Raw genomic sequence first — 23400 nt, 5'->3', positions numbered from 1 at the left:
TCCAACACACTGTACAGTATAGCATTTCATTAGCACAGCAGACGGACCAGGTTAACATTCGATTAATGGTTAGGTTCTAACCTATTGTATGAGATCTATTTAATGTACCTTATTTAATCCTTTCTAATATGTTAAATATAGCTTTACCATTCACATTCTGCTCTTATTATAGGAAGTGGAGTGCAATACATTGCAGTTTCCAACAAAATGGCTCCTCTGGGAAAATGCGATCCCCCACTGATACCGTAGCCTTGCATGCTTTGTGTCGCCCTGCCATTGTTTATGAGCAATATGGTTAAGAACCAACCTCCTTCCCTTTGCTCTAGAGACCCACAGTTTATCCCCACCGTAAGCACTGGTTTCAGGACCCTGAACCATACAGAAGAAGACCGCTGCTTAAACCCCTTCTCCACTCCATTGCTGTTAAACTATTGTACCTCCACACACACCACATGCACCACACGCACAGCCATCTGTAGGCACTGCTTTCCGGTGGATGTCTGGGTGGAGGAGAGTGATTCATCTGGCCGCCAGCTCTTTAAAAAAAAGCCTGGGAAGTTCCTGGGAGGAGCTGCATGCACCATACCTCCCAACTTTTGAAGTTGGGAGGTCGGGACGTTTGCACGGCTAAGCCGCGCGCGCTCCCGAAAAGGGGGCGTGGCCTCAAGAAAGGGGGCGTGGCCTCATGGGGCGACGCGAACTCCGGCCACGCCCCATTTTCGCCGTTCGTCGGCGCTGAATAGACGCTGTGCGCACAGCGTCTATTCTCGGCAAGCTGGGGGGCTCCCAACTGTCCCCCCCACCACGGGACAATGGCGGCCCCGGGCAGGACGCGGGAACGTCCCCGAATATCGGGACGTTCCCGCGGAAAGCGGGACAGTTGGGAGGTATGATGCACTGCGGTTCATGGCTTCATTCAGGAGGCAGGTTCCTACCACCTGGCCCCTCTGTTAAGGTCACAAATGGATGACACCTCACACCAGACACTAGAGTCCAACACCAAGTGTCATGGCCACCCAGCCCCTCTGAAGGAGGTGACGCTATCTGACTACAGCACAGGTCTCTGGGGTGGGTACTTCCTGGTATTAGGCCCCACCCCTAAATACTACTACACTGCACTGTAGGCTGCTGGTAGGTGGAGCTAGCCAGGCAGGGACAGAGTGGCGGGCCAGGCTGGGGTAATGCGGTAAGCATGTGTGTTCCCACTTCCCTACCACATATTCTCACCAATGATGGCCAGTGGTTGTGTGTGAAGGGGGAGCTTTTTAAGCCGTCCATGACTGCGTGTAGGGGCAACTGCAAGCTCTAAAAGCAGCTCTGGCCCCATAGCCACAGCACCAGTATTGTCCCCTTTATGTTTTACATTAAAGAATAGTGACACCATAGTATAGTATTATATTTAATGTAATGCCCAGGTACTCATGTGTGCTTGCTCCTTGTGGCTATCAAATTATTCTTAAGGTACAATGAATGCACACCATAACTCAATTTATTGGCTAAAGCCTTTCCATACATAAGAAAACAAAGAGCACACAGGTATATGCATACCTCCCAACTTTTGAAGTTGGGAGGTCGGGACGTTCGCGCTCCCGAAAAGGGGGTGTGGCCTCAAGAAAAGGGGCGTGGCCTCATGGGGCGACGCAAACTCCGGCCACGCCCCCGTTTTCGCCGATCGTCGGCGCTGAATAGACGCTGTGCGCATGCGCACAGCATCTATTCTCGGCAAGCTGGGGGGGGCTCCCAACTGTCCCCCCCACCGTGGGACAATGGCGGCCCCGGGCGGGACGCGGGAACGTCCCCGAATATCGGGACGTTCCCGCGGAAAGCGGGACAGTTGGGAGGTATGGGTATATGCAATAGCACAATGAGCTAAATGAAAAAGCAGGAAGAAAAAATCTAAATATGCAAAGAACATAAGTTAAGCCCCGTACTCTAGGAGCAGTGCTGAGAAACAGACTTAAAAATGATCGCTCAGCACACATTCCAGCTTCTAAATAGGCATTTTATAGGCTGCAAACACACCTAAATATTTTTCTGTCCAATCTGGTGGAAACAAAAAGCTGGTAATGTATTGGAGAAAATGGCAATCCACTATTTGCTCCCAAACACTGGAAAATGGACAAACGATTCTTCAGCTAAATGGATTACCAATTTGTCTGAATGACCATTGTCTATTTTCCAGTGTTAGCAAGCAAATGTTTCTGCTATGCTCCTATACATTACCAGATTGGACCGATACATTTTTAGGTGTGTACCTAGCTTTAGATAAGGGTGATGAATGTTCAAACTGAAATCTAAATTACAGTGTAAAAATAAAGCAGCATGTATTTACCCTGCACAGAAACCAAACAACTCACCCAGATCTAATGGGGCCTACACATGCTGTGATATTCGGACTTTTTGTGAGCGTTTTTAAATAATTTCACTAAATTACTGAAAATGCCTGCATATCGCTTTGTGTAGGGTACATAGTGATGTAAAGGCATGGGTCTTTATCTGGCACCGGTTAATAACCTGCAGGGTGGAAATTAATCGTTCAATACAAATCGCTCGGCACACATCGCTGACACATCCATTTGTGCTGAGTGATCATGCTGAGCGATCTAGCATCACTCAGAATGCTCAGCGGGTCATTACGGGTGTAGGGCCAATAACACTCTGCACATGTTACATCTGCACATGTTACATCTGCCCCACCTGCAGTACAACATGGTTATATCATGGTTAGCTCTCCGATCAGGTCTGACTTACTACAGTATGCCCAAAGTTTATTATGTTTCCAATTAGCAAGATCGTCCCACTGTAATCAGAGTATTGGAGTAATTTGGGAATACTCATCAAAGCATTATAGGCCAGATTCTCTAAGCTTCAAAAGTGATAAAATGGAGAGTGATAAACAGCCAGCCAATCAGCTCCTGGCTGACATTTTTCAAACAGAGTCTGTGACATGGCAGGTAGGAGCTGATTGGCTGGCTGTTTATCACTCTCCATTTTATCACTTTTGAAGCTTAGAGAATCTGGCCCTATAACTGTATTGCACATTCTCGAGGTCGATGGGGGGAAATCTCTACTTTTTTTTTTCTCTGCTGCTGGCTGAACCCTTAATTATGTAACCCCTGTTTATCTATCATTTTTTTTTGTTTTACATCCAATTCCGCTTTCCCCTTCATGGTGATTTGCAGAAGCAGCTGGGTATCCTGACATACTGTAGACTTTCGAGGTCTGAGCTGCTATCGCTTTTGTCTGTGCAATAGTTCTGTAACAACAAACTTATCATTTTTGTTCTTTTATTGCAGAGCACTGCAGGCTATAGAGTAACATCTTACATAAATGGGGTGTTAAAATGTTCATTCATCACACAAAGCGATATCGTCCTACCTTTCCAGCAACGATCCAGTGCCCCTTCCAGTTACTATGTATTGCTTGTCCGTGGCCCATCTATGCCAAATGGTGAGTGATTACATAGAGATCAAAAATGTATTCTGTTTGCACAATTTGAGATTTTGGTAGTTTAGATTAGTTGAGTACTATGCCATGCCACGCCACGATCACAATTCTCTGTTAAAAATATATAAATATGGGTACTTGTGTATTTTGGCGGCGCCCCCGATGTCCGTCGTACGACGAACATATCGCATCGCATCGCATGCCATGCACCCGATGGCATGCGATGCGATGCGACGCGATTTTGACCCCCTATACGACCAAAAATCGTATAAGCACCCTAAAGGGTGCTTTTGAGCACCCAAATGGATGCTTACAATGTTAAATGCACCCCCACGCCACCCCCCACTATAAACGTGAACCCGAAGCGTGGCGAGCGCAGCGAGCCCGCGAGTGGCGGCGGTACGCGTCCTACGACCTTTTCATACCCCCACTATCCACGTCGGCGTGGAGTTGAGAATAGAATAGTGTGGCGAGCGCAGCGAGCCACCGAGCCCGAAGCGTGGCGAGCGCAGCGAGCCCCGCGAGGGGACGCGGATACCTTCACAGTTATACGCGTCCCCTCGCGGGCTTCACAGGTGTCCGTGGCGACGCGGACACCTGTGAAGCCCGCGAGGGGACGCGTTTACCTGTGAAGGTATCCGCGTCCCCTCGCGGGGCTCGCTGCGCTCGCCACGCTTCGGGCTCGGTGGCTCGCTGCGCTCGCCACACTATTCTATTCTCAACTCCACGCCGACGTGGATAGTGGGGGTATGAAAAGGTCGTAGGACGCGTACCGCCGCCCCTCGCGGGCTCGCTGCGCTCGCCACGCTTCGGGTTCACGTTTATAGTGGGGGGTGGCGTGGGGGTGCATTTAACATTGTAAGCACCCATTTGGGTGCTTAACATAGTATAAGCACCCATTAGGGTGCTTATACAATGTTTAATCGCATCGCATCGCATCGCATCGTATGCCATGTACAATGGCATACAATTTCAAAATTGTATGCCATCGTGCAAAATCGTACGATATCGCGTCGCATCGCATACCATCGTATGTGTTATGGTATGCGATGCGATGGGCGCCGCCAAAATACACAAGTACCTAAATATGTATGTATATATATATATATATATATATATATATATATATATATATATATATATATATATATATATATATATATATATATATATATATATATATATATATATATATATTCCAAACGAAAAGAGCACTCAGGAGACAGCATGGATGCAACATCACTGTATTAACGGTATGAACAGCCGTTTTCGGGACCGCAGTCCCTTCGTCAGATACCTACAGCTGTAGGTATCTGACGAAGGGGCTGCGGTCCCGAAAACGGCTGTTCATACCGTTAATACAGTGATGTTTCATCTATGCTAAGTCTCCTGAGTGCTCTTTTCGTTTGGAATATACATGTGCAGTATCTGTGGCACCGGGAGCAGCTGGTAGAGTGCCGGCATAAGTGGATTGGGTACTCTTTACCTAGAAGGGCGCCCATCGCGACCATCGCGACCATCGAATGCACTAAAAATCGCGTGCGACGCGATGCCCGCGATGGCCGCGATTTCCCATAGGGACCAATGTTAAAAATGAGATTGGACTAGATTTTAGTGTTCAATGCCTCAATGCCCGCGATTTTTACATAGGAAACAATGTTAAATGGGCCACAGAGCCCTAATAGTCACCGTGAACTCTGAAATGGCCCCCACAATTGTTAACGCCACCCCACGATCAACGTGAACCCGAAGCGTGGCGAGCGCAGCGAGCCCGCGAGGGGCGGCGGTACGCGTCCTCCGACCTTTTCATGCCCTACTATCCACGTCGGCGTGGAGTTGAGAATAGAATAGTGTGGCGAGCGCAGCGAGCCACCGAGGCCCGAAGCGTGGCGAGCGCAGCGAGCCCCGCGAGGGGAAGCGGATACCTTCACAGTTATACGCGTCCCCTCACGGGCTTAACAGGTGTCCGTGGCGAAAAGCGGACACCTGTGAAGCCCGCGAGGGGACGCGTTTACCTGTGAAGGTATCCGCGGGGCTCGCTGCGCTCGCCACGCTTCGGGCCTCGGTGGCTCGCTGCGCTCGCCACACTATTCTATTCTCAACTCCACGCCGACGTGGATAGTAGGGCATGAAAAGGTCGGAGGACGCGTACCGCCGCCCCTCGCGGGCTCGCTGCGCTCGCCACGCTTCGGGTTCACGTTGATCGTGGGGTGGCGTTAACAATTGTGGGGGCCATTTCAGAGTTCACGGTGACTATTAGGGCTCTGTGGCCCATTTAACATTGATTCCTATGGCCAAATCGCGGGCATTGAGGCATTTAACATTAAAATCGCGGTCAATCACCGTTTTTAACATTGATCCCTATGGGAAAATCGCGGTCATCGCGGGCACCCGTTTTTAATGTACCCGCGATGCCCGCGATGGCCACGATTTTTTACCCCCGACGCCCGCGATTCCAATCGCGGGCGCCCTTCTAAGTAAAGAGTACCGTGGATTGATATATATATATATATATATATATATATATATATATATATATATATATATATATATATATATATATATATATATATATATATATATATATATATATATATATATATATATATAGGACTCTGATGAGAACACATGTACCTATACCATACCACAGGAATCTTTTAAATCATTTATTCTGAAAAAAATATCCGAAAAAATACCTGTTAGTGTTAGGAGACAAGTTTCCTACTACGAGTTAGAGGATATACAGAGGCCATTACCTGATTCAATCAGAATTTGGATTGCCCTTTGAACCTTGTACGGGGGAATAACCCAGTCGAACAGGGGAACATCTTATTCCCCATTTAAAGGGTTCTCCACATCCATTGTTATAAAGACCCTACCAAGGCAAACATTATCGTGGTCTTAAATCCATCACAGGAAATCGACCCAGTACAGAAGGGTTCATTCACTTTACTAGATGGTCAGCCAATAATTAGTCTTATTAGAAGAACCTTAACCGAATATATAAAAGATTTGTTTAAATACTAATACCCCTGATGAAGTCTCACTAAAGGAGACGAAACGCGTTGGGTTACATTTCATCCACAAACTTCTGAAAAATACCTTTGTGAAAAGAACTTTACTCGTAAAAAGTGTTTTAAAAGCTTTTTTAATAAATGCTATATGTTTTAAAAACTGTTATTTGTGTGTATATTATAAAGTGAAAGAGAGACAGGAATCACCATTTATTGTAAGGGTGCCAAGTAACACTATTGTGGGTATATCTGGATTGGGGAGCCCCACTAGTAGGGGGCCTAGTGCTACTGGCGACCATTGTTTAAACTGTTATAATTAGCGCGATATAGGAGATTTTGTTTCATATATATATATATATATATATATATATATATATATATATATCAACAAGATTAAGGCACTCGTATTATTCAGCATTCAAAGATAAGTAGAAATGAAGAGACCCACACAGGGGTATATGCCAACGTTTCGGGTGTTGAAACCCTTTATCAAGACATAAAACTAAAAAGACAAGTGCTTACATATAGACATATCAATGACTCCCACCTCGTGAGTGCAAGAGAGCTCCCCGTGTGTGCATCGTCCCGGAGCCCAGTGATGTCATCGGAGCGCCAAAGCATCAGCGAGTCCTGTCAGAGCTGGGGGGGGGCATGTGTATGGGAGAAGTGCTACCAATTACCTGTAACAAAAAAATCAGCCAGTACCCAGTGGGTTAGCTGCTGCGGGCATCCTCCAAATGCTAACTACATAGGGCGCATGGTACTGGATGTTCCCCAATGCTCCCTCTGCTGCCATCAGGTTACAGAGTGCGGGTGTGGGAAGCGGAGCTTGCCGGAGCATCTATTCTTCTGGGCGGATGTGGTCATGGGCGCCCAGAAGTGACGGTGTGTCCTATGCACACGGCCTGCATTCCACTGCGGGCCGCGTGCGTTCCAAGGACCGGAAGTACCGATATATAATGCACCTGGCCGGTGTAAGAGGTGCTGGGTGTTCTCTGCTATCACAGGCCATGCATATTGAGAATGGAGGATGCCTCTCCCAAACAATGTATCGCTGCCCAGGTAAGTCCTCTATGAGAACTAACTGGTTATATATCTTTTTGAAAGATTGTGATTAGGTCTTAGTTAGTAGTTAGTTAGTGACCCCATTTCTTTTCTTCTTTTTAGTGTGCCTTCTGCACCTAAGAAATAACTGTGTAAGAAAAAGAATGTTGCTAAAAGTTGCCCTTCATGTGACAAGTCATTTATAGGAGAAGAGGTTCTCTGTCGGGATTGTGTCAAGAAAAGGCGTGTTCCCAATGTGTCTGCTCAGATTAATGAACTGATGAGTAGGAAGAATAAAAATTTTGTGACTAAGGATGAGTTCTTAAGTAATAAGAGGTCTAGGTCACAGACCAGTTTGGATCATGAAGGGGATCTGGTGGCTGAAGATTTTGATTCTGATAAGGAAGGTTCATTTGCTACTACTGCAGAGTCTGGAGAATTAGTGGAAGATGAAAGGTTATTTAACCTAGAATTGGTAGAGATGGTATTGAAAGATCTATACAAGACTCTTAATTACAAACAGCCTGTAAAAACTGAGTATGATGCCTTATTCGAGGACAGAGCCAGGAAAGGCAGGTGTTTCCCCCGTTCATAAGCTAGTCAAGGATATATTGTCAAAATGGGTAGGATCATTTAAAAGAGTTGATCGAATGTATCCTATTGATGATGAGGAGTTTTATAAAATGGTGTGGTATCCCTTAGGTTGATGTAGCTGTTGCAGGGGTTACTACATGAATGACTATTCCCCAAGAAGACGGGGCAATACTTAGAGATGCCATGGAAAAGAAAATGGAGAGTGCCCTTAAGAGGTTACACATATCCAGTTCAGTATGCATGAAATCTGGAGTAGCCATAGCCTCTTTGGCCAGAACTCTTAAAATATGGTGTGTCGCATTGCAAGAAGATTTACATAAGATACCGCGTGAACAAATAAGCAAAAATTTGGCTCAGGTTCAGTTGGCGGTGGACTATGTATGTAAAGCATCACTTGACGTGCTAGATTTTTCAGCCAAGTCAATAACGTCAGGGGTGGTGGCCAGAAGAGCCTTATGGCTGAGGTCATGGGCAGCCGATTCACACTCTAAAAATAAATTGGCTTCTCTTCCCTATGAAGGATCCTTTCTTTTTGGGAGCAAACTGGATGAAATGACCCAGAGAATGTCTGGGGGTAAATCGGTCAGATTACCGCAAGACAAAAGAGGAAGATACCCTGGTAATTCATCCAGACAATATTTTTGGCAAACCAGAGCTTATAGGCCTGGCAGACCATTTCAGGAGAGATATGTATCTGGCACAACCAGGGCGTTTTTTCGCCAGTCCGCTAAGGTATTGTTAGAAGAATTAAGAGGCATCATGACTAGGGCAGAAAGAAATCTTCAATCGTTATCAGCCCTACATGTGCCAGGGGAGGACAATCAGGTGGCAGATTTTCTAAGCCGCAACAATGTGATGCCAGGAGAATGGGAGCTGGAAGAATCGGTGTTCAGCCAGATTGTAAATCATTTCGGTCTACCAGAAATAGACCTGGTGGCGTCCGCGACCAACAAAAACTTCCCTGGTTTTTTTCCGGATACCAGACTCCGGAGTCGTGCTGGGTGGATGCTCTCTCCCAGAGTTGGTGGTTTACCCTCGCTTATGTTTCCCCACCTTTCTCTTTGATTCACAGAGTACTATGGAAAGTGACAATGGAACAGAGCCAAGTGATTATTGTCCTTCCATATTGGCCCAGAAGGGCTTGGTTCCCAATGGTAGAGAGTATGGCAGTAGCAGATTCATTATTTCTGCCAGTATCACTAAACCTTCGTAGTCAAGGACTGATAATGTGTCAAGACCCTCAAAAGCTATGTTTGACGGCTTGGAGATTGAGCACCAGCTGTTAAAAGATAAAGATAAAAGCTTGAAAAAAGATATCATCGGTAATATATTACAGGATATGGAGAATCTTTGCGGAATGGTCAAGGAACACATTTGAATTTCCCTAAGCAACTATCACATGCGCTACAGTTCCTTTTGTGATGGCTTTAACAAAGGATTGTCTGTATCTACGTTGAAAGTGCATATTTTAGCGTTGAGTGTGTTGCTGGACTTTAAATTGGCAGAAAATGGGTTGATTTTTAAAAGGTTTTGTCAAGCCATTAAAAGAATAAGACAAAGGATTAGGTCTGTGGTTCCTCAGTGGGACTTGAATTTAGTTTTAAACGGATTAATGGTTGCTCCTTTTCGAGCCAATAGATAGGGTCAGTCTGAAATTCTTGACCTGGAATATAATATTTTTGGTGGCAATTACATCAGACAGAAGAGTGGGTGAATTGCAGGCTTTATGCATGAAGGACCCTTATCTAAGAATTTTTCCGGATAAAGTAGTGTTTTGAAAAAAAACATTGTTCCTGCCCAAAGTTGTTGCGTCTTTTCAAATGAATCAAGAAATTATACTTATTTGTTTTTGTCCTAACCCTTCCAGTAGTAAAGAGGAAAAATTGCTTACCTTGGATGTGGTCAGAGCCATCAACATGTATTTTAGATAGAACCTGCAATTTAGGCAAGTGGATTCATTGTTTGTAATTCCCCAAGGGGCAAAGAAGAGATTTGCCCCATCGAAACAGACTACAGATGGGGCAGGCCTATTCCTTGCTGGCGAATCAACAGAACGCCAGCGCTGGCGATCCGCCAGCGGCCTGACTCAACATCTAACTGAGACACGCGTGCGTCTCACGCGCACGCGCGTCTCAATCTCCATCGGCGGGGCGACAGGAATCCTGTCCATCTCCGCCTCAGGGAGACGGACAGGGTTAGGGGGGGGGGTGTGGGCAGGCGGCGGGGACCCCGGGTTACTGCCGACAAGCAGGCGGTGACCCGGGGGAGCGGCTGGAAGCGCCGTCGGAAGGGGACGCGCGCGCCTCTCGTGCTTCTTTCACATACTGTATAAGAAGGTAGGATGCATGATTCTGGAAGGAAAAAAAGCACACTCAACCAGGGCAAGAGAGGCAGCTGAAGAAATATGCCAGGCTGCAACGTAGTCATCTCTACATACCTTTTTCCAAACGTTATGCTCTGGATGTGGTGAAAAAGCGGTTTGGAAGTGAAGTGCTGCGTCAAGCCTTGGCTTGAGGTATTGTATTACCCTCCCTGCTGCTTTGGTACATCCCAATGTAATGGCTGCCATGAAGTAGGAAGAAGAAAACTACGGAATATACTTACGATAATTCCTTTTCTTCGGAGTCCTTCATGGCAGCCCATATTTTAGTTCTCCCTGTGTATGTTTTTTTCCCTAGGATCTCTGGATCTAGGATCTTGGGTCAAAGACTAATGGCTACGGGGAGGTGCTCAGCTATATAGGGAGGAGGAAGAGGAGGAGCATGATCCTGGGGTAGAAAACTGCCTGTCTAATTAGAAGGAAGAAAGGGATGAACCCAATGTAATGGCTGCCATTAAGTACTCCAAAGAAAATTAATTATCGTAAGTATAATCCGTAGCTTTCTATACGTTACTCCTCTATTTATTAATTCTGCATCATAATTCTTTCATTACGATTCTTTCACTTATCCCTACATACCTCATTTACCTCATGTATTCACCTTTTTACTCACTCCGGCCCTCATTTTAATAATTCCACTTGTATACACCTTTATTTGCAATTATTATTCACCACCTATTTTTCCTTATTCATCTATTTATTTCTTCCCATTTTTCTAAAAATGATTCCATAATTAAGCATTTTTCACGGCAGTACATTTTCCCTAATTTCATTTCCTTACTTTATATATTTGCACATATAAACAATATTTTATTTACTTACTGTTCCAATAATTTACCAATTATTAGGATTTTCTTTTCTCTCTTATCAACCACCTCAACCTACTGTGTTCTCCCTGCCACATTAACTTGAACTCACTAATCTGCAACCTTTTCCTGAGTTATGTGGTCCTTGATATCTGTTCCGAATACCGGGACTTTGAATGAGACCAATAATCATGTTTACCAGATTGGGATGAGTATAAATTCGGATTCAAATTTGTATAAGTATTGCTATCCATGTACACTCATATGATTTAATGCTGCTTAATGTAGTCAGAGGTGTCTAAATTATCTTGGTAACGTTGAGGGCTCTCAAATGTCTGATTATTATAATAAACCTAAACCTCACATATGTCCTCCACTTAAGAATGATAGCATTCTTTGTTTCTACTCAAGCATTTTTTACTACATTAGGTACACCGTAGCACTCCTCTAGTACCTGTTAATACTACCACCCTATTAGCCTACTTATCATATAGCAGTCTCTCTTAAAGAATTTAAAAAAATGTAAAAAAATTAAGCAATTACTAAATTCAACTCTAATTTATTGTTCAACTATTGATCCAACAACCTTCCCCGTATTATGAAGTCCCTGGTCCCAGGTGCCGCATACTAGGAAGATTGCCATGGATAAATGAATACCATCATGAATTATAGAGTCATCAAAACCTCTCATCCACACCGGCTATAGTACTTTATCAACTTAATCTCATATTATCTAAAACATGGGTCTTCAAACTGCGGCCCTCCAGATGTTGTGAAACTACAAATCCCAGCATGCCTTGCCACAGTTATAACACTCCCTTGTAGCAAAACTGTGGCAAGGCATGCTGGGATTTGTAGTTTCACAACATCTGGAGGGCCGCAGTTTGATCTTAAAGCTGCACCATGCAGCTCTCGGTGTCTCCAATTACAAATTAACATTAAGAACCATCTCAGCATCGTTTCAAATTAATACAATCTAACCTGTAATAGTGTTTCAACTTAAAATGGATAGCTTCTGTTTTTACCACAGGAGCATTTTTCTCCGTTCAAAATTATATTATACTCTCTCCGTATGCTATGCAGTCCCTGATTCCGGGGGCCGTATTAAGGGTTATTTTTTTGCAAAAATCAATGTTTTTTATATATCGATACTTATTTATAAAAAACCTGACCTATCATTGAAGCACTTTTTCTTCGCTTAACTATACTTTAGCACTCCCCACACCAAGTGAAGTCCCTGATCCCAGGGTTAGTATTAAGGGGATCTTGCTAAACCTAAGAATCAGTATTACATTACCATAAACAAAACCTCCCACTACACCTGCCTTTGTTTGAAACCCCCCCCCCCCCCTCCGGTATGGGCTGTTACCTTTTTGTTCGAATAAACAGAAGTGTACATTGGAGCACACACACATGCTGAGGAAGCCCCCTAGTGTGAAACGATCGTCCATATTCCAATTTATCTTGAAGTCTCTTGCATTTATGCTGCATAAACACATCAAACACATGAAATACACACATTTTATTTGTGCATCGAACAAGATACCAAAACATGAATCAAAGTTTGTGTACAGTCTCAGACACTGAATTTAAATGCCAAGCAATAATTTTCTTGCACATACAGTATTTAGCATACCTCCCAACTGTCACGATTTTCGAGGGACAGTCCCGATTTTCGGGTCCTGTCCCGCTGTCCCACCCGCGGCAGGCATTGTCCCGCTGCGGGGGGTGGCAGTTGGGAGACCCCCCAATCTAGTAGAATAGACGCTGTGCGCATGCGCACAGCGTCTATTCTCGTATGAAAATGAGGTTGCGGCTAATTAGCATAAGCCGCGCCCTCATTTGCATACGCCGCGTGAGTGTCCCTATTTCTTCTACTGAGAAGTTGGGAGGTATGATTTAGTGCCAGTTGCACATCAAGTCCCCAGTAGTGCATATCATGTCCCCAGTAGTGCCAGTTGCATATCATGTCCCCAGTAATGCCTTTTGCAAGAATACCCCCCACTTTCTACAATGTATGGCTTTCAGAATAATTTGGATAAGGGATACTCAACCTGTATTTATTAAAGTTCTAAGTCACTTGGGCCCTTATTCTGATCGGTGCGGACTTTTCCGCATTCTTTCGGATGGCGTTTTTTAGCCGTCTGCGCATGCGTGGCGATCGCTAGGCGCATGTGCCACGCATGGTCTCCGTACTTGTCCTCACTTATCCCGTACAGAAATGTGCACCGCATACATTCGGGCAATAGGGGTGTGTTATGGGCGTCATGCGGAATGACACAGGGGCGTAGTTTCAAAGTGGGCTAAACTGGGCGGAAACATGGGCGGACACGGGGGAGTACACATATTTTGGTAGGCGTGCATTCGGACAGCACGCCGAATGCACGCGAACAAAAAGGGAAGAAATGTGCGGTGTCCAAAAGGTTACTCTTGCTTTGCGGACACCACTCGGTCATGCGCTAGGCAATCGGAACGCCTAATCAGGGCGGACGCACCTCAACCAATGTCACCTGAACCCAATACAATCACATACTTTACCCATTACTTGTTAATTACACGCTTCTCACTGCTACAATTGGAAGCATTGCAGCTTAAAGGGAACATTACATGCTGCACTTGTCACACACTTTTACACTGCAAATAATGCACACAAATTAATAATATTAATACTAATACACATGCCACTTCTGCATGTATAAATTAATACAGACATTTGTGGGGCCAAAATAACATTTATTAAACAAACTTTGGCACTAATTTAAAATACATAACAAACAAATGGTACCATACCAGGACAAAAATTACATAATAAAGTATGTTAGGGTCACATGCTGGAAGGGTTAATGTGTGTCATGAATGTAGTAGGAATGTGGGTCAGTATAGATGAGCATTTAATTGATTGAAATTGCTAACAATCCCTTTTTCAGGAGGTTGCCTAATAGCCTAAGTGGGTCATGTGATCGCTGTGTGTACTCAGTACAAAAGTGTTGGATTGTGCGTAAATACTCCGCATCGGGGCGTACGGACAGCTTTCCGTACGTTCTGACGCGGTAAGACCGTGCTTGTGCGGGAAGACCGTGCAAGAATCTGTACGTTTCCCCCGCACGCGCACGGTTTGTATGTCGTCCGTACACACGCCCTGTTCTTACAGAGTGAGTCCGTCCGAATGCGGAGGACACGTGGGCGTTTCTACGGACGATGCCCGCACGCTGCCGCACAGCGATGCGTGCGGCCCGCACCGTAATAATTCGGGAATATCCGCACCGATCAGAATAAGGGCCTTGATGTCTTATTCTGTGATTTTAAATATACACAATAGAGACTAATTTGTAGTTAGAGTATACACAACAGGCGCTATTCTAATATCTCTATTGCTGTATAATGGGTGGTATGCAATCCTACTCAGAATAGTAGCAGATGTTACTAGCAATACTATACATGCGCACATGCAATACTATACATGCGCACATATTATACAGACACTCAGTACATACTCACCATACAGACACACAGGGGGCCTTATTTTGGTTCATTCTTTCTGACAAAATCCTTCTTAGATGGACAAAACCATGTGCACTGCAGGGGGGGCAGATGTAACATGTGCAGAGAGAATTAGATTTGGGTGAGTAATTTTGTTTCTGTGCAGGGAAAATACTGACTGCTTTATTTTTACACTGCAATATAGATCTCACTTTGAAGTAAAACCCCACCCAAATCTAATTCTCTCTGCACATGTTACATCTGCCCCACCTGCAGTGCACATGGTTTTGCCCATCTAAGAAAGATTTTGTCAGAAAGAATGAACCAAAATAAGGCCCAGGATGAGGAGCTGTGCGCTGCAGCACCACCTACAGGCAGCTCAGCATTACAGACACCACTTCCTCCCTGCTTTTCCATAGAGTTAAAAGGAACTGTCAGCTGTCTCAATTGATCTTCCGGCAAGGACGCAGGGGGGCCCTTTCAGAGAGGGGTGGCCCGGGGATATGTACCCCAAGTGCTCTGCTTTTAATCCGGCTCTGATGTATACCTTACTTAGCGGCTGTGTGAAAAGGCTGACATTTTTGTGATCCTCTTATTTAGATGTTAAACTGGTCCGGAATGAAGAAATAAAGCAGTCTGGAATTTGGGGAAATACACAAAACCTACATTCACCTATTCCCTTTTAACTAATATACTGTACAATGAAATAGAAGTTCAATAAACTGTAATTTATTAGAATATGCATAGTAAGTAAAGGCAAGTCAACATGAAAATGTTACTGTATTATTAGCAACCTAATACATGCCTACACTTGCACCCTTATCTCTTTTTGTTTTGTATTCTAAATACTCTATAATTTGCATAAAGGATGCTACCACCAGATGCAGCCACTTATATTTGCTTGTATACTGTAGCTGAGTGTTTTTTATGAATGCCAACGATTTTTTTTTTAAATGCTTAAAAAGATGAGTAAAACCAATCTATTGTACACAGGACAAATCTTACGTCACACAAACGTTGCCATCTCCAACAGTGTTGTTGACCTTTCAAGTTTTCAGCTGGGCAGTGCAGACAGCAAAACAAGTCCTTTAGTATTGGGTCATGGTACGTATGTGGAATGATTTCCTTTATCCTTTATTACACCCAAAGAGCTTAATTTTCATTTCATGTCCTTTTAACTAGTAATGACTGAAGTTCTTATTGCCTGACTATTGCTTAAGAGCTCCATTGATTTTATTGCTAATTATCTCTTTTTAAACCCAATAGTAACTTAACCAACTTGACCATAACCTAAGTAAATAAAATAAGATGTATTCAAAACCACATTGGCTAAAAGGTAAAGTTATTCCATCATTAATTGACCAGAGAAAAGGTGGCAAGCAGGTGTTGCAATCTCCATACTACTTGATGTAAAATACATTTTAGGAGACCGCTACAATGTCCCCCATACTATTGCACTAACGCCAAGAAAACTCCCCTCCCTTCATGGATAAAGACAAAACCATCTGCACTAGAAGCATCCAGGGCCCCCACACAAAGGACAAAATTGTCAGCAAAATAGAGGGTTAGTGCCACACAATGCTTTCTTGTGCCACAAAGTTATAACCACAGCAGCTGGGAAACGTCAGCCAGTGGGTGGAGAGGAGAAGCAGAGCGTCGGATCGGGCATAATAAAAGGAAAGCATGGGTTGAGAAAAAGAAAGCAAAAGGGGGAAGGAAACACATGGGACAGAAAGCAAAAGGGGGAAGGAAACACATGGGACAAAAACAATAAGAGAATGAAAAGGAGAAAAACACTAACAGGGCAGAGACACTCAGCCAGACCGGTCCACTCTTAAAAGAACCAAGAGATGATCCACATGAAGAGCACCCACTTAAATACCCCTAACCTAAAACACATCCCAAATAATTCTCTCAAAACAATGATTTATGCCTCAACAAGAAACCTTGTAATCTGCCTAGTAACAATGACGGTCATATTCCATAAACAAAAATCTGGTTGGTTTATATAACCTCTAGCTTTTGTCTACTGAAAATTGTACACAAAGTAATACATAATAAAAAGAACATGCAAAGACATAGAGGAGACAGCATATTCTAATTCACCATCTGTTCCTCAGGTGCCCTGATGCTGATTGCCTGGATGACTACTGGTAGTATTGGGATGATTATGGCTCGTTACATGAAGAGCACAGCTAAGAAGCCAGTCTTTGGGAAGGCTCTATGGTACCAGGTGAGATGGTGAATCTATCTTTTTCCTTGTCCCCTATACTATATTCAGCTCTACTTACAGGACAAACAATATTTCTTGCTGCTTTTAAGCTATACTAGATATCCGGGTCTAATTGAACCATCCCAGCTCAGATATCAATACCTTTGTCGGTCAATTGAACACTGCTTTTTTGATATCTGTCGACTTTTTTAAATGCCATACGCAGTTGGTCAATATCTGAAGTTTGTGCATGTATCCCACTCGCACATCACATGAATCCCAATTGGTAGTACAGGTTGAGAATCCCGTATCCGAATAACCGTTATCCGAATTATTCCGAAAACCATACATTGCTAAAAACTCACTGGGGACATTTGTAACAGCGCTACTGAGGACATGATATGTAACTGGCACTATATATGTACAAGAAAATTAGGTACTTGTGTAGTTTCACGGCGCCAGATAGTTTGGCGAGCGTAGAACCCGGAAGTAGCACGGCGCCATGCTGGCGCCGTGAAACTACACGAGAACCAAAATTTATTGCTTGGCATTCAAATTCAATATCTGAGATAGTACACAAATTTTGTTTCATGTTTTGAAACCTTGTTTTTTGAACAAATAAAATATCTGTGTGCATTTCATGTGTTTGATGTGTTTATACAGCATAAATGCAAGATACTTCAAAATACATCATTGAAATATTAAAATATTCCGAAATACGGAATAATACGTTATCCAAAATTTTCCTGGTCCTGAGCATTTTGGATACGGGATACTCAACCTGTACTTGGAGACACAGAACAGATTTAGACACCTTCTGTGGCATACATTAGGCATTCCTGGGGGTAATGGGTAGCAAAGCCATTATGGGCATGTTGCTCGCACAAGTGGCCATGTTTAGGCAGAGAAACTGCACATGTCAAGTGTTAGTATCGAGACAAAAAACCCATGGTTTATGCTAATGCTAGTTTCAGCCATTGACTGGAGTACAGCTGTGCAAAGACTAAAGGCCCCCATACAGTTGTGCAAGGTATTGCACGCTGCCTCGCATGTGCTACCTTGGCAACTACCCACCGGCGAGCAACTGGGCTAGGATCACATGCGGTGCATCGTATGTTATCCCAGTCATGGCTGCGTAATACAAAGGGTTGGGATCATTGGGTCGACATGGGGATTTTTTACCAGAATGGCGACACTGTCGACACAGTTTCAAGTGCACCGCATCCCCTCACATCGCTTGCGATGCTTTGGGCACGGCGTCTCGCTACGCTCCGCACACTATTTCATTCTCCCACCCCGCCCTAGTGGATGGTAGGGCATGAAATACCGCCTGTCGGCTCAAAAAACATTGAAAAACCCCATGTCAACATTTTGACTGTCAACCTAGACACATGTCGACCTATACCTAGTGGTGTTTGCCCAATGACCGTATCCCAATACAAAAAATCCTTGTGGCAGCCATGACTATCTCTGGATCAGATGCGCATGGGGCTGCGGATTGGAATCAGAGGTAAATCATAGGATATGGCACTCAACATAATTTATCAGCACGATGGGTCGATATTGTCTGAAAAGGACTGCATCTTCCTAGTATATGGGCATCTTGAGCTGCTAAAATCCTGCTTGATGCTTCTAAATGCAACTATCAGTATCGCCATGGAAGCCCTATGCTAGGTGTATAATCTGTGACGGTATAGATGATAGACCATGTCTAGGTTAGCCATCACTAGGTCGATCACTAATGGTCAACACTGCCAAAAGGTCAACATAGACAAGGTTGACAGTCAACAGGTCGACATGAATTATTCATGATTTATTTTTGGTTTCTGTAATCATATGTTGACATGGACACTGTATGTATGCATGGCTTTCTTCGCTCACCATGCTTCAGGCATGGTGCCTTTCTGCACACAATTATATACCCACTCTATTCCCACTCGGGTGAAGAATGCAAAACAACCACCTTTTTTGGGGTTTACCTAGTGACTGTTGATATTGTATAGCCACTGACTACATACAGTATAATCTCCAACGGAATAGAAGCTCTCGTGTGATCTCTTAAGCATCTCTCTCCGCAACCATTGCACTGACAACCCCACTGCATTCTTGTACATATAATGGAGCACATTAATCATTCAAATCTTTGATTTTCTGCATGAGTTAAATATTCCTGAACTCTATGAACGTTAGCATTGTGTGTACCTCAGACTCGGGCCCTAAAAAAGCTACATTATTATTATTATTTTTTTTTGTACTGAAAAAGCTCAATTGATTCCTATCTGTTTCGGTTTATACAGACTCACTTTATTCTCATGATACTGACTGTAATTCTGACCATAATTGCCTTTATCATGGTGTTCGTAGAAGTTGCTGGCTGGAGCGGTGTAAGTATTTCCCTTCTTCATTAATGTGATGTAATGCTGTGTACACACAATGAGATTTTCAGCGGAATGTACTAAACAGAAAATGCAGTAATAACCCCGTTATCGGGGTTTTACGGCATTTTCATATGCACTAAAGCCCTGCCGCAGGGGGTTATGCCAGCTCTACCTGCAGCCTCTGGGCTTTTTGGCTTCTTGCCCCTCCTCCCCTGTGTCCTGCTGTGCTGCCTGGACCTGTGAACTCCTCCTCCCTAGCACCTTCTTTGTTCAGGGAAGAGGAGGACAGAGCCTGGCAGCTCCTGCAGCCATCTCAGCTGGAGGCTGCTGGGTACAGCAGGAGGGGGAGAGCTGTAGGGAGCTGCTCACCCCTTGCCGGCTGCTTCGCAAGAGATGCCCTGTGCAATACTAATCGCATATATTGGTACATATGCAATTAGTATCAATGTGAATTGTGGTGGGATGTATCGCAAAATCAAATGTTTATCAGCCTCATTCAATTTCGATGCAAGCTCCAGTCTAGTGTTAATTGAGCCGTAGAATAGACAATTTATATGCTAAATGGGCTATATAGTCCAAATATAATGTGTTTTTGTTGCCGTTCAATTTGATTCAACTGTAGGCATAGGCATACTAGGCAATTGCCTAGGGCATCAGCCTATGCCTAGGGGCGGCAGCCTCCTATGCCATTGGTGATCAGTGGGGCCGCCGGCCGGGCAGGGGATTGTCGCCGCTGCTGAAATGAACATTGCCCGATCCACCCGCGGGTGTTCAGTGCTGCGGCTGCCTTAGGGTCTGCAGTCGTGTCACTGTATGTTAGATATGGCCGCGGCTGCCCCAAAGAAAAAGCCCCCCCCCCATCTGCTTCCCCATCGGACTCCTCCCCCATGCCTCCCACCTGACCAGCGCAGCCTACAAGGAAAGCCTACCGGGCTCAGCGTCAGTGACGGCCTATGAAAAGAGTCTACTGGGGCACAGTGCATCCTCCGAGGAAAGCACAGCTACCGCAGAACAGGAGAGCCTGCTGAATGGGCACAGATTTCTATATATGTATATTTTAACTACAATACATTTGCATGGTCTTTTACTGAAGGGCACCCTGGTGGCTAAATATTATGGGCCTGATTCTATTATGGGCCTGATTGACAATCTCCTCTGCGCGTTTGCACAGGGGCGCGATGATTTAAAGTTTTGTGGTAGTATCATCTGGTATCATCTGGCAAAAAAAATCTTGCCTAGGGCGTCAAACTGGATAAGGCCGGCTCTGGCCAGGCAAGATTATTTGTTTTTTTTTCGATGTCCGCTAAACTTGAACGCACATCGGGATCGAATGTGGAAAAACCATTCGATGCTCATTCGATTTAGATTTTTTTGTCTTTATAATACATTTTATTAGAATGGTCTCCATGGTAGTTACAATAATTACAAACACACACAGTACTCATGGTTGATTTTACAATACTGTAGCTTGTTAAGTCATACACGATACTGTATTTTTTGTTTATAATATAATAGAAGATAATAAAAACAGATACTTAAAGGACTCCACCCAGAGCTTTACCACTACGTGGTTAAGCTGGCTTACTTACAAAGAATCCCCAGAACACTCCCGCCATGTTTCCCATGACTGGGTCCCCATAGTGTAGAAGTCTCTGGATAACCCCCCCCCCCCCTCCTCCCCTCCCCAGACTACCCTCCTCCCTCCCCCCCCCCTCCTTTCTTTTTCTTCTTATTTCTAACTTATCTTTTTATACCCGCTTTCACTATTATACTTTCTTCTTTCTTCTCAAAAATTATACATCTTTCCTTATTTGGTAAGAGGAGATTACCTTGATATATCAATGCTTGTCTGATAATTATAACCTCATTATAATTTTGTTTCTGAAATATTACAATCAATTTGTGTAATTATCCTTTATTGCTGTTCCTCTGAAAGTATATTGCATTGTAACATTTTGAAGATGTTCTGTAATCTTCTTCAATAAAAATTGATTGGAAAAAAAAAAAACAGATACTGGACGATTATGTCAAGGAACATACCCCTAGTTTTTCAGGAATTCCTCACATATTCAACTACTCATTTTCTGATTTTTTTTCCAACAAGAACTGTCTATAAAACATGTTACAACTACAAATATAAACTCGTATAATTATTGATTCTGCCATCTTGTTCAGTATACTATACTTGTCATTCCATATATATATAAATAAAAATGTATTGCTTAAAAAAAATGCCACAATAGGCAGTGATTGCAACATTGCAAGAAATGAGAACTTTAACATTTTTGTTTGTCATGTAACACATAATGCTATACAAGGATAGTGTTGCTTTCTGATCTGTGTTGCCTCAGGATGTTTCTGATCTACTGGTTGCACAAGCACATGTTTCTTTTATATTTTTTTAAATTCCTGTCATTCCAAAAATAGGCCACTCACCAGCTATTATGTATTGCACAGTGCTATACAGAGAAACCCCAAAAAACTCATCCCTCTGGTAATTTTTAAGAATTCTTTAGGGGATGTTTTTCAGACATTACAGCATGAAGACATTCTGTATAGCAATGAGAGAGGACTGACCATTATATCCAAATTCTCATCTTGAAAAGCAACTTACCCATTAACGAAAGCTGAGACTGCAGAACTGGTTCAGTGCTAATAACCCCATTGCATTTTGTTTTTCAATAGGACACAGGTGCTCATCCAGTCATTGGATGCATAGTCATGATACTATCATTCTTCCAACCCATCATAGCTCTGTTTCGGCCAGACCCAAAAAGCAGCAGGTACTGTAAATCTATCAACTGTAACTATTGGAACACCTTTATTTAGCTGTAGCACTGCAGTATGACTGTTTTTGTATCCTGGTTAGACAGCTGTGAGAAATCTGAAGACCAGAATTATATAATCATAAACCTTTCTATCGTGTGACTGTAATAGTAGCTTAGAGTGGACTGTTAAAGTTGTATGTGACCATCTGAACATGTGTTTTAATCACAGGCGGTTCATCTTTAACTGGGGGCATAGAATCAACGCACTAGTGATAAAGATACTAGCAGGTAATACTAGAAAATATGTGTAAATCTATATAATGTATGATTTTTATTTGCCACCAATACTAAACTTATCACTTTCTGACCACCATCAGTGGCTGCTATTTTCCTCGGACTGATTCTTCTGGACAAGACCACAACTCAATGGATGTCTAAGATGATGGGTGGATTTTTTGCATGGGAAGTTCTGTTCTACATTATCATTGAGACTATATTACGACTTAAATCAAAAGGTGAGAACTACTTTAACGCTACTGTTGGGAACATTTTCACAGGTGGTGGTTTATCAAAGTTGTACTGTATGTACAGTACACCCCAGTGAATTTTGATATGACCTAAGAATAAATTCAGTGCAGCAATGCCATCCAATGAGTTTGTTGTACAAGTAATCTTACAGCAATACTAATTGATACCCTGCTAGAGAAGTTTGTAGTTGCGTTGGGTTCAGATAGACCACAAGACGACGACTGGTAAGTGGAAATGGGGATGGAAGCACTGCGCTGAATTTAGTTGTCCTTACACCAAGTATCAATTCACGTGACCAACTGGTTTAATACGAAAATATTTATTTATAAATTAAGATAATAATTTATTATGATGGCCATCACAAGTTAAAAAATGCGCATACAATTAGTACTTTCAGACAAAAAGGTAATAGAACATATATATACAGTAGTAAAAAATATAAATAATTTTCAATGGCAATCCACACTGTAATATAAATCCAGTTCAGGTTTAGCACCAAATAGTCCTCAGACTTGTGCCCGATAGAGTAAGTCACTTTATAGTATTTTTAGTAAATAAAATCAGTATCCGGACAAGGGATCTAATGCAAAAAGATAGAACACCATTAGTTCGACATGCAGAAAGGTGGACATGGGGGTTTTCACTGTTTTTTTAAGCCGACATGTGCCGACAGGTGGTATTTCATGCCCTACTATCCACTAGGGCGTGGAGGGAGAATAAAATAGTGTGCCGAGCGTAGCGAGCGATGC

At 43.4% G+C, this 23400-nt stretch overlaps 1 protein-coding gene across 2 annotated transcripts in view; it reads left to right on the top strand.

The window, feature by feature from the left end:
• Positions 1-23400, top strand: part of LOC146026352 (ferric reductase 1-like) — a 75599-nt gene that overhangs the window by 46828 nt on the left and 5371 nt on the right. Inside the window, exons 8-14 of one of the 2 annotated variants that reach the window (XM_083156953.1) lie at positions 3297-3450; positions 15759-15869; positions 16886-16998; positions 19275-19361; positions 22041-22138; positions 22353-22411; positions 22501-22638. In XM_083156953.1, the coding sequence (XP_083013079.1) occupies positions 3297-3450; positions 15759-15869; positions 16886-16998; positions 19275-19361; positions 22041-22138; positions 22353-22411; positions 22501-22638 (760 nt within the window). The remainder of the gene's footprint in view (positions 1-3296; positions 3451-15758; positions 15870-16885; positions 16999-19274; positions 19362-22040; positions 22139-22352; positions 22412-22500; positions 22639-23400) is intronic. The other variant, XM_083156954.1, reaches the window with a different exon arrangement.

Source organism: Crinia signifera, chromosome 8 (genome assembly GCF_055691185.1).
Source record: "Crinia signifera chromosome 8, ASM5569118v1, whole genome shotgun sequence".
Lineage (NCBI taxonomy): Eukaryota > Metazoa > Chordata > Amphibia > Anura > Myobatrachidae > Crinia > Crinia signifera.
The sequence above is the reverse complement of the archived record's forward strand: the minus strand, read 5'-3'. Positions and strand labels throughout refer to the sequence as shown.